Here is a 12,456-nt window from a genome sequence, read left to right on the forward strand (position 1 = left end):
GTACGTCTAAACACTGCGCAGTAGCCCGAGTAGGAGTAAAGGAGGCTGTCAACGTGGTGGCCACGCCAAGTAATGACGTCACGACGCCCAAGCCCTATATGAGGCAGAACAGTTATAACACAAAATAAAGATGGATGAACATCTCATGTCTCATGTAATCTCTCAATCGAATTTTGTCAATAAAACCGCTTGCTAATAATAACGAAGCAGCATTTCATTTACCTCAAGCAAGTCATTCAGTGTACACAGCTTGTTACTTTGCTAGAAATATGAACTCTGTGGAAGAGCATTTCGCTTAAAATTTGCACTATATTAGCCTACACATTTATCATATATTTTAATCAATCTGTTAGTGATATGCTTAACTAATGTACATTTTAAATCTGTCATGAAAACAAAGTAGAAACATAATTGTATAGTTATATTTAGATATAATGTAAAAACTGCCTATGCGCAATTTACATGAGTGTTGATTATTGTATCTAAAAATAAATAGAAATTTAATTTAATAGTTTGGACTCTGTTGCTATTTATAGCATTTAATATTTTAGTTAAATTATTTTTTTTTATCCTGAAGAATATAGTAATAATACAATTTTGATAACTGAATTCATTCAAATAAAGAGCCACAATTTGTTTAGGAAACCACTGTAAAAAAAACAAAAAAAAAAACCTACCTTTATGTTGTCTTCTCCTTCTGCTGTACCAAAAACTTATCAAACTCTAACTTCCAAACCAAGGAAATTAATCGTCATGTTTGTGTTTTCATTAATGTTGGTTTTCATAATAAGGTTTTCCATTACCTAATGTTTTCTTTATTATGTATAATATTAAGAATTATGTCAAAAAACTGCGTGTTGTTAGAGTAGCTAATGTTTTGTTTATTTAAAAAAATGGCTACACAGCAGCACTCATGTCTTGGGTGGTAGAAAAAGACAATGTTGATTTGCAGTCATTAATAATATGTGCTTGACTTAATATTCAAATGATATCTAGTATATGATACTAATTATGGTATACTAATGTTCTTTTTTTCTGACTGTGAATGAGAAAAGCTGACGAGATTTACTAAAACGATCAATTATTGTAAATGTATTCACTCATTTGACATTCACAACCTAGCACACATCTATTATCTTATCTATTTTACTTCTGCTATTAAAATCACACACACACACACACATTTACATAATATATATATATATATATATATATATATATATATATATATATATATATATATATATATATATATATATATATATATATATATAATATTACTGTGGAATAAAATTTTGTGCCAGTTCTAGACCAGCACACATAATGCTAATATAGTGCTAATACATAGTTCTAATCTGTACTAAACTTTAGCTATTGATTTGGGCGAGATCTGAGCCAAAGGAAATTTTGCTGACTGGGTAGACAGTAAGCAGTAGACTAGTTCACAAGAGTGTAGGACATAGTTACTTTTATGAGGTGTACTCTGAATCTAAGTCATAATAAGTCTATATAAGTCACATGTGATAAATGCAGGGAAATATTTAGGCTGACAGAGAAGAATTCAGAATTAGAGACACGCATCCAAACTTTAATAGCTCTAGCTCAGGGATTCCTGTACATTGTTCGGTTCTGGCAACAGAGCCCCTGCAGCATGGCAAGTGGGTGACAGTGAGGCAGCGTAGTCGTGGGTTAAAACACTGCTTTTCTGTTCGGATCAAAACATTAACCTGTTAGCCTGCACCAGAACGCCCTCATCCTCAAAGCCTCTCCACTCGCACGTGTCAGTGATTATGAATACACAGCAAAAAACGTTGGGTTGTTTTTTTAACCCAACCGTTGGGTTACACATATTGGGTCAATGTGTTGGGTTATCTTAAAATTTGTTGGGTAATTTTTTTTTCAACGTTTATTTAACATCTGTTGGGTTAAATATGTTTCCCGCTTCACTCCTGTTCAAATTTTAACAGTCCAGTCAGAGACTCAGCATGGACATCAGTGGTAGTCTGCCTGATTATGAAGGGTAAGTAACTGTTAATATAATCGTATGATGTATATAACTGTCATAACATTAAGTAATGTGTCTGATATGTTAATTCTTGTTTTTTTAAACGTTAAAAAAGTTTTAATTTCCTTTAGTCCGTTTGTTTCCCCCAGATAATCTTATCGATTGTAAATGAATGCTAACATTATTGCTGTTTGTTCGCCAGTATTAGTACACTAAAAGATTAGCTGCAAAAAATTTGTAGACAAGTATTACTTAAAGTTAATACAATTGTTAGAAAAGCCGCACAGACCATTTATAGGATCGGACCAGTGAAAGAAGCTGCTCGAGGGAGCTCTGAGCTCACACATCAGTCATGCGACAGACAAGAGACTCGTTTGAATGAACCTGCAATTTTCTGTTATAAAAGTTCAAAAACCAGACAAAAGAAAAGCGCGCAGTCGTGAGGTAATCAACTCTTTCAGCGAAAATGTATACCAGTGCCCCAAAATTACATAACGTTAAAGTTATTCCTACAAAAAACCTTTAAGGGGGGAGCGTAAAACAGAAGCCATATTCGTCTTAGCGCAGCAGCACTGATTAATTGTACTGTAAAAGTGTTTTTATGATTTATTCATATTGAATATTGTTATGCATCTATTGTAATACCCTATGATTAAAGCATTTTCTCTTATGAAGCTAGATTGATTGACATGTTTTTTTAAAAGTGTTGTACTAAATGTGTTTATACTTATGTTTTAGACAATGGACTTTTTCCGTGAAGGAAAAAAAAATGCAACAAAAGAATTTCTGCCTGTTAACTGAAACATTTCAAGGTAAGTAACCTATTTAAATTAATGATACATAAGTTTTAAATTTTTCTTAGACCTATGACTTCCAAAAATTATGAAAAAAGGACAAATGAGGTGAAATAAGTGTATTGTTGCATTCCGTCCAACAAAGCTTCCTTTCATTTACAGTGTACATTTGTTCCTCCCTACAAGTCCAAATCAGTCAAAGGGTAAAGGGTGGTCACATTTACTCACATTAGCTGCAAATATAGCCAAATTATCTGGAGGGAGTGAAAACTGGTTAAGTCTGTCTCTTAGTGCAAAAGATAGTAGATCCCCACAAAGACAGTAAAAATGTAAACTGTAAGCTTAGCTTTTTTTTTTTTTTTTTTTTACTTGTCTGTAAAATCTCTACTTTTGTCATTAAAGGCCTTCGTGCAGAAATTGTCTTTAAAACCCTTCATGCCATCCTGCCATCTGCACCATAACACACTAATGGAAAAAAACTAATGGTGTGCACATCATACACGGAAATGAAGCGGTCCTTCATTGACATTCAACCTTTAAGTAAAAGCAAAACTTCCAATTACAGTGCCCTGTGTAGTCACGTCACCTTTATTTATTTTGTATAAGACACACGTTGTACAATACAAATAGTACTAAGGAGATATTTTGTATAAAAAAATGATGACATAATTTTCATTTTTGGGTGAATTATCACTTTAACCAATTTAAATTCGCTAATTTGTAAAGTGAGTGTATCAATGAAATATCATCACAATGCATGTTAACTGAACTTAAAAAAAAAACTTTTAAGGTTGGGACTAATTAGTGCTGTACTTGAATCACGAGACAAGCCAGAATCCACATGTCCTGGTGCTTGGTGACAAGGAAAACTCCTCCCAAGTTTTTATTATTTTAAACGGGGAGGTGATGGAACAGGAGACGATAATACAAGCAGTCGATCTGTGTTTTAAAATTTTCTTTGTATATGACATCTACTACCTAAAGCCCTCTGCTCATATTTGAGAGTTTTTGGAACACACAGTCTTTAATAGTTTCTTCTGCACACTGTCTACTCCTTAAAAACTTTGTATTTAGTAATCAGTAAAAAACGTTTTTATTTTATTGATCATCAGTAGGTCCAGCAGTATATTTTTTATTATTATTACGTGATTTTATGATAATTTTTTGTTGTATTATATGTTATGTTCATTTTATTTGAAAGTTGTAATATTTGCCAAGTATGGTAACCCATATTCGGAATTGGTGCTCTGCATTTAACCCGTCCAAGTGCGCACACACAGCAGTGAGAAGTGAACACAACCCCCAGAGTAGTGGGCAGCTATAGATCCGGCGTCCGGAGAGCAACTGGGGGTTCAGTGCCTTGCTCAAGGGCACCTCAGCCATGGGTATTGAGGGAGGAAGAGAGCGCTGTTCATTCACTCCCTCCAGCTACAACTTCTGCCAGCACTGAGACTCAAACCTGCGACTTTTGGGTTACAGGTCCAACTCGAACCATTAGGCCACAGCTGTGAACTGTATTTGCACATTTGTGTGTTTTGATATGAATAGATACATTTGTACATTTTGAAAATGTCAGTTGTATTTTTACACGTTCTTGTACATTTAAAAAAATAAAAAATAAAATATATTTGTAAATGTGTTACTGTCACGGTTTGCGCTGCCGGAAGGAACACGGAGCCGAGGATAAACGAAATAAGGTTTTATTATCTAACATAGGAGTTATCCAAACATGGATCACGGAGGAAGACACACGTAAGTAGCTCGTGAGTATCAAGTGAGGAGACCCGACAAAACAGAACTGAAAGGACAAGGCTTATGTACAAAAGGATAATTGGGGAAACACAGGTGGATGGCATGACTAAATTAACAGGGACATGGAACACATGAGGAATAGAATAGACACACCTGGGAACTAATCAAACCAAACACGGAAAGACAGAAACTGGGTCACGGGCAAAAACACATTAAATGAGTCCAGGTGTGACAGTACTCCCCCCTCCCGGTAGGTGCGTCCTCGCACCGTAGAAACAACCGAGGGAGGCGTGGGTGGGAACTTGGGAGGAGGTTCCGGTGGAGGACGGACTCCCAGGAGGGGGCCAGCAGACAGGGACCACAGAGGAAGGAGCCAGGGAGGAGACGACGGAGGGAGGAGCCAGGGAGGAGACAGGAGCAGGAGGAGCCAGATGGTCCACCAGAGACCAGCCAGGACGGAGATCCAAGGTGGAGTCGACGGCGGGAGGAGCCATGGTGAAGGAGGGGTCGACGACACCAGGGGGCCGACAGGCGGAGACTGCACCGGTGGGTGAGGAGCCCAAGATGGAGCAGCACAGCCACAGAGCCAGGGGGACGTCGAAGTTACGGAGGGCCTAGGTGGAGCAGAAGGCTCAGGCGACCAAGGCGGAGGCGGGGTCCTGGCAGACCGCTGTGGAGCCGGAGTGACCGAGGATGGAGGTGGAACCGGAGGGAAGGAGGAGCCTGACAGAGCCGGAGGGATGGAATGACGAGGTGGAACCGGAGGAGTGGAGTCCCGAGGCGGCGGATGGTCGACGACTGACCAAGGTGGAGCCGGAGGGATGAGGGAGCCCGGTGGAGCAGGTGGGATGACAGGCCACAGTGGAGACGAGGGAGCTAAGAGCCAAGGCAGAGCCGCTGGGTCGAAGGACCGAGGAGGAGTCCAGGGCTCGGAGGCTGGAGGCGGAGACAGGACCTTAACACGCCAAGGCGGAGCTGGAGACTGGCAGTCCAGCGGCGAACCATCGTGCCCCGATGGCGCGGACTGAGGGTGAGCTGCGGGACTGACTGGCACCAGCAGGGATGACGAGGAACTGGCTGGTCTAGGAGGAGGAGAGAGGAGAAGGATGGGAGGAAGGACAGGAGGATCAGGGCTGGACGGAACCAGCGAAAGTGGAGCAGAGGGACCAGCAGGTCCTGGAGGAGGTGGGAGAGGGAGGCCGGGAGGGAACACAGGAGATACAGAAGATTCAGAGCTGGGCGGAACCAGCGGACACACAGAAGATTCAGGGCTGGGTGGAAACAGCGGAGACACAGAAGATTCAGGGCTGGGCGGAAACAGCGGAGACACAGAAGATTCAGAGCTGGGCGGAACCAGCGGAGAGACAGAAGATTCAGGGCTGGGCGGAACCAGCGGAGAGACAGAAGATTCAGGGCTGGGCGGAACCAGCGGAGACACAGAAGATTCAGGGCTGGGCAGAACCAGCGGAGACACAGAAGATTCAGAGCTGGGCGGAACCAGCGGAGAGACAGAAGATTCAGGGCTGGGCGGAACCAACGGAGAGACAGAAGATTCAGGGCTGGGCGGAACCAGCGGAGACACAGAAGATTCAGAGCTGGGCGGAACCAGCGGAGAAACAGAAAACTCAGGGCTGGGCGGAACCAGCGGAGAAACAGAAAATTCAGGGCTGGGCGGAACCAGCGGAGACACAGAAGATTCAGGGCTGGGCGGAACCAGCGGAGAAACAGAAGACTCAGGGCTGGGCGGAACCAGCGGAGAAACAGAAGACTCAGGGCTGGGCGGAACCAGCGGAGAAACAGAAGACTCAGGGCTGGGCGGAACCAGTGGAGAAACAGAGAACTCAGGGCTGGGCGGAACCAGCGGAGATGGAGCAGAGGAAATGACTGGAGGAGGTAGGAGTGGGAGACTGAGAGGGTATACAGGGGAATCAGGGCTGGACGGAACCAGCGGGGAAACAGGAAAATTAGGGATTACCTCCATAGACCAGTCCATCAGATCCAGAACTTGCTCCATACGATCTTCAGAGACTGCAAACAGCTCACCCTCAGTCGCAGGAGTGTGGGCAGGGCTTTCCTCCACGCCCTCGATCTCCACTAGGACTCCCACGATACACGGTGTTGCCGGCTCACACACCTGGTCAGTCGCGCTCTCGAGATCCTGTTCCCTGTCAGTGGATGGCTCGGGCTCTGCGGCTGCGGTGGGCTCTGGCTCTGTGCGGCGTGATGGTGGCTGGCTGGTCTCTGGGTCGGGAGTGGGACTGGCGAGATCCACTATCGGGCAGACGGTGAAAGGTGAGCCAATTCTCGCCAGAGTCCACTCCACGAATGCGGCGAAATCCTCCCGAGGACCATCTTCGGACGACAACGCTCTGCATTTGGAGTTCAGGCTGGTGTTGTAGAAGGTGCAGAGCGCGTCGTCCGGGTAGCTGGTGGCATTAGCTAATAGAAGAAACTGTCTGGTATGGTCCTCGAGAGAACGTCCTTCCTGTTTCAGCAGGAGGATGAGGAATTCGGGACGATAGAGGGGATCCATAGAAACTAAGAAAAGAAAAGACTGTGAAAAAACAAAAGCAAAACGGAGGGAAAAACACGCGGTTTTATACTCTCTTCTTTAGGTCGGGTCTTCTGTCACGGTTTGCGCTGCCGGAAGGAACACGGAGCCGAGGATAAACGAAATAAGGTTTTATTATCTAACATAGGAGTTATCCAAACATGGATCACGGAGGAAGACACACGTAAGTAGCTCGTGAGTATCAAGTGAGGAGACCCGACAAAACAGAACTGAAAGGACAAGGCTTATGTACAAAAGGATAATTGGGGAAACACAGGTGGATGGCATGACTAAATTAACAGGGACATGGAACACATGAGGAATAGAATAGACACACCTGGGAACTAATCAAACCAAACACGGAAAGACAGAAACTGGGTCCCGGGCAAAAACACATTAAATGAGTCCAGGTGTGACAGTTACTTGCATATTAAAATAAAATCTGTAAGTTACAACAAAGTAGTTTCAAAATATGGTTGTATTGATGTTAATTAATATAAATAATTAACTCAACTGTTAGGTAACTTTTAACCCAACAGGATTTTAACCCAATGGGTTGGGTTGAAATAACCCATGGATGTGAAGGTGCTATACCAACCCATAGTTGGGTTACTTGTTGGGTTATTTTTAACCCAACATTTTTTAGTGTGTAGAAGTGGGGTTAGCACTGCTAACCTGTGGTTATGAAACCCTAGCTTTGTGGTGTTAATCCTGCATTTCAGTGGCAAACTTATAAAGTGTAAAATAATTTTATGACTAGATGTTTAGCAATAGACACACACTCTTGTGTTCATATATGTGTGTACATAAATTAATATTTATATTGGAACATTTTATGTTCAATATACAATCACAAAAAAAGAAGAAAACTTTATGAATATTCCATGTAATGCTATTTCTGTCTTCATTTCTAAATATCCTTTATGTACCAATTTATAGCCATATATTGCTTTATATAAACAAAATTAAGCACTAGTTTCCATATATGAAAATGTATTATGTGATATAGTACAACATATTTTGCAGTATGTTCCCATAATGTTTTGTATGTTCTCTTGCTCTTCATTCACCTCCTATATTCTGGTAAGTCCTATTTTGTTGCATATGAGAGCTAAATAGCTGTTATGCTAAGAGACATAACACTAATGACAGTAACACTGAATCAATTCTGCCATTAATCTCAATAGATTAAAGCAAATAAGTGGAGAGTTAACTTGCAACAGCATAACATACTGTAGTTAATGAATCATACAACTCTGGATCTTCTCCCTATGATAAATAAAGACAGCTGTTAGTGTGACACATTCCAGGATGCAAAATCTTCCTCTAAACACACAAACATGGCTCACAACAGCTGTCTTTTGAGAGAAATCTACACATGAAATCAAAACTGTATTTTACGACTGCAGATGCTTCCAGACTTCTTCTCCTTGAGGGCTCCATAATACCAATTAACAGATTGGATTGTTCTTCATCACAATGTCTGTCTCTCTAGAACACTGTGCTCTACATCTCCTGGAGCTAATGAGTTGCTCTCAACACTAGTGTCAATCATTGCTCAGGGATGCCACAGAAAGACAGATGACAGGGAGATGGCAATAAACAAGATAGGGGGAGAAACACTAGCTGTTTATCACAGTAAAGCATTAAGTAATGGCAGTTGATATAAGTGTCAATTAAATGAATATAGAGTTATCAGGGAATATAATACAATATAAAAATATGAAATATTTGATGAATTAAATATTTTCAGGGGGATTTGAAATATTGAAGTAAATAAATGTTTTTTTTTATTTAATAAAATGTTTATAAAGATTTTAATAAAAATTTGAATTTAATGTTCATTTTAAATGTAATATTTAATAAATTCAGATGCACTTGTAAGAATTCAGTTGATATGCAGTACAGTAACAGGTGTAATGTACACACTGTATCTTTCATTCTGTCTTCCACCTTTTATGTCTGGTTTGTGCTTTGGTATTGATTTTCCCATAATGATAACACCGTGACACAGCGTCGAAGTTCCTCTTCGAACAGGAACGTCTCAGGTTATGTAGGTAACCCAATTCCCTAGGAAAGGTGACGCTATGTCTCATTGCCATGCCTAGGCTATACCTGTGTGCCTCCTTCTGGCAAGTAGAATTTGGTGGGATGCATTTCAGGCTTCTGTTTATAGCCTTGGCCAGGATTGCATCACCATGTCATTACATTCTGCCAATCAGACACATGCTTAAGACATTGGTTCACAAGGAAGTGTTTTGATAGCATCAACACAATTACGCAGCTTCTTGTTCCCTTCTCAGGAACCAGGTTACATACGTAACCTGAAATGTTTTTACAGTTATATTGGAGAGCCAGAAAAAAATACAAATAAAAAATTTAATTGTAACTAAGTTTACAGCTACAACTTCTCTATCTTTAAACCTTTGTCTTTAGCAAGTATGTACAAACTTTTGCTCCAAACCGTCAAGCATGATCATAGTTAGTTGGAGTATTTTGCTGTGGGCTACATCACAAACACTGTCATGCAGAATTACACTAACAATGTTTCATACTGCAACACCCAACAGGTGCAGAGAAGCTTTTATCATGGCAGAGGAAAAATGTGCATAAATAGGGAAACATTTACAGCCCTACACAACTTTCCACTTTAGCCATTCACACAATGACGTGCACTGAAACACAGCTGCCATTACTGCCAAGAAACATTGCTTTGCAGTTGTCTCCTAAAAAATAACACCACAAATAATGCACTTACTATACAGTATATGCACTTGCATGTCTTTCTATTTACTACTATGTTAAATGGAAAAGTTCAGCCAAAAATTATAATTCTGCTTTTGTTCATTCTTACATGTTATTTTTGTCCACAGATATTTTTGAAGAATCTTCAAACAGCTGTGACCATGGCTGTAAAAGCTCCAGAACCAACACAAAAGAGTCATAAAAGTAGCTTATACACTAAATATAATGAGGATAATGAGACATACAAATGACAAAACCACATTAAATCAACATGAATACAAAAAGTAAGAACTTGACGCAACCCCTTTTAAAAGCTTATCAGCTTTGTCTTCCTTTCTCAAATACATTGTCGACCCTTAAATCACTGCTGTCATTATTTACTGACTACCTCCAATCCTGAATCCAAAACAAGTGCACTAATGGGTTATTCATTCCATTATTTCTATGTGAATTATATCAATAAATGATGAGCTGGACATTCCAGTACTGTTACAGGAAGTGTGAGAGACACATGCAGACTACCCTCCAGGAGTGGACAAATTCAGCTCAAGTACACTGACCTTTCACCAAAACATCTTAGAATAAAAGGAAGGAGTGGCCATAAAAATAGAAGTCTTGTGGTGTGGTGTCACAGCAGAGGTGACCGCAGCCTCCCTCTTGTCACCATAATAAAAAGCATTGCTCAATGTGGGTGTGCGATCTGCCATGCATGGATGCACCCTGCCTACCGCTCGCATTTAATAGCACATGCATAGCAAACACCTGTGCTAAAATTAGCCATGAATAGACTTGGTCACTCATGATGTTTGTATGAAGTCTGCCATCTGTACTGCCAGTGTAATTACCCAGAAGCCCTTCAAAAAGGACATCAAGAATCTGTCGAGACCTGCTGTTGAGGACACAGACTGCGTTGGGGGTGGTTTGGGATCAAAGCTAAATACAGCTGTGTTATCACCACTGGCAATGTGAGAATTTAAAAGCACCAAGTCACTTTGCTTTCCACAGGCATGTGTTGTCTATTGGGGTTTCCACCTCAGAAGCTGATTGTAAAGAAAACAAGTGTGTGTAAATGAAACGAGCATAGCATCACTTACCCGCCTTTCATGTAATCCAGGAAGGAAAATTCAATTTCACTGAAAAACGACAGCAGTGTCACCTGAAAACATGAAGTCAAGAAACCCCATGATGATTCTTCGTGTCGATATGTTGCTATATCCAACATTACATGGAATCTTCTAAGTAAAACTGATTCTGATATACATTTATATTTTACATTTAATCATTTAGCAGACGCTTTTATCCAAAGCGACTTACAAATGAACAATAGAAGCAGTCAGGTCAACAAGAGAACAACAACAGTATACAAGTGCCATGACAAGTCTCAGTCTAGTACAGAATGCATAGCCAGGTTTTTTTTTTTTTTTTATATAATGAAAAGACAATATATAAGTAAAGAAATATTGCCTCAAGCAAACTATAGAGATGGAGTTTATCTATAGCAAGCACAATGCACATTCATAAATTTATATTAAATTTTATCTTGTGTTACATTTTATTGTCAACATTGCAAGTAGCCTAGTAGAATGTGCATGAAATTAAGAGTAATCCTGGACTAAAATGGAATGAAGATAATATAAACTTGTGGGGATAAATGGCTGAAACGTGTTCAAAATCTTTGACAGCGTATCTTAAACTTTATGAGGACTGTAAATTGCATAAATGTGTAGTCAGCAAGGTAGCAATATGCTTCTGAATCAACAAAATGGTACAATAGCAAGAGTGTAGCATGAAAAATGTATGCTTACAGTTCCAGAGTTGTGATAATTTTTCTTCTTGGCTTTCTTCTTGGGGTTTATGACCTGTGCAGAAATAAAAGAAGAAGAAGAAAAAAGTTTGATTATAATCACTTATGGGATAGTGGAATTCTATCTATCTATCTATCTATCTATCTATCTATCTATCTATCTATCTATCTATCTATCTATCTATCTATCTATCTATCTATCTATCTATCTATCTATCTATCTATCTATCTATCTCTCATAAATCATATTTTCAGTGTGAATTTAAACATTTTAGTTGCACCTTACACCTTGGATTGTGTTGCACAAAGTAATTGTTATTAAAGGACTAAAACTACATTTGAGAAAAATTCAACATTGTGCTGAAGATGGTATTTACAGTATATCGAGACAGTAAAGATAAAGCAGCAAAAACAGCTAGTATATGTATATGCTGTGTATCTATGAAATAATTCAATTACATCTGATTACATTCTGAAATACTGGTCAAAAGTCCTGCTAAAATTATAAATATATTACAGTTTTTCTCAATTGCTTTGGCTCAGTTCTCAAATGATTTTTTTATTTCCCAAAACATTAAGTTCAGATCTCTGAACAATTCGCTTCTTTTTCACATCAGATTGGAATTTCTTATTGATTTGAGCAAATTGCAAATGCTTTGGCACATGTGTGCAAAGAGTACATACAAATGTCTGCAGTTTGGACAACAAATAATTGCATAACTTCAATTATTTTCAATAATTTTCAATAATTTTCAAACACTTCAGAACTTCTCAGACATTTTTTATTGTGTAAGCCATCACATTC

General features: G+C 39.7%; 2 protein-coding genes across 2 annotated transcripts in view; one reads left to right on the forward strand and one right to left on the reverse strand.

The window, feature by feature from the left end:
- LOC127972627 (copine-8-like) overlaps positions 1 to 12,456 on the reverse strand; it is a 190,496-nt gene that overhangs the window by 45,484 nt on the left and 132,556 nt on the right. The window contains exons 12-13 of the mRNA XM_052576279.1: positions 11,653 to 11,706; positions 10,942 to 11,003 (exon numbers count right to left, since the gene is read on the reverse strand). Of these exons, the coding sequence (XP_052432239.1) occupies positions 10,942 to 11,003; positions 11,653 to 11,706 (116 nt within the window). The remainder of the gene's footprint in view (positions 1 to 10,941; positions 11,004 to 11,652; positions 11,707 to 12,456) is intronic.
- Positions 5,167 to 12,456, forward strand: part of LOC127972683 (uncharacterized PE-PGRS family protein PE_PGRS54-like) — a 123,200-nt gene continuing 115,910 nt past the window's right edge. Inside the window, exon 1 of the mRNA XM_052576379.1 lies at positions 5,167 to 5,358. The gene's annotated coding sequence lies outside the window, so the exon portion shown is untranslated. The remainder of the gene's footprint in view (positions 5,359 to 12,456) is intronic.

Source organism: Carassius gibelio, chromosome A4, assembly GCF_023724105.1.
Source record: "Carassius gibelio isolate Cgi1373 ecotype wild population from Czech Republic chromosome A4, carGib1.2-hapl.c, whole genome shotgun sequence".
Taxonomy (NCBI): Eukaryota; Metazoa; Chordata; class Actinopteri; order Cypriniformes; family Cyprinidae; genus Carassius; species Carassius gibelio.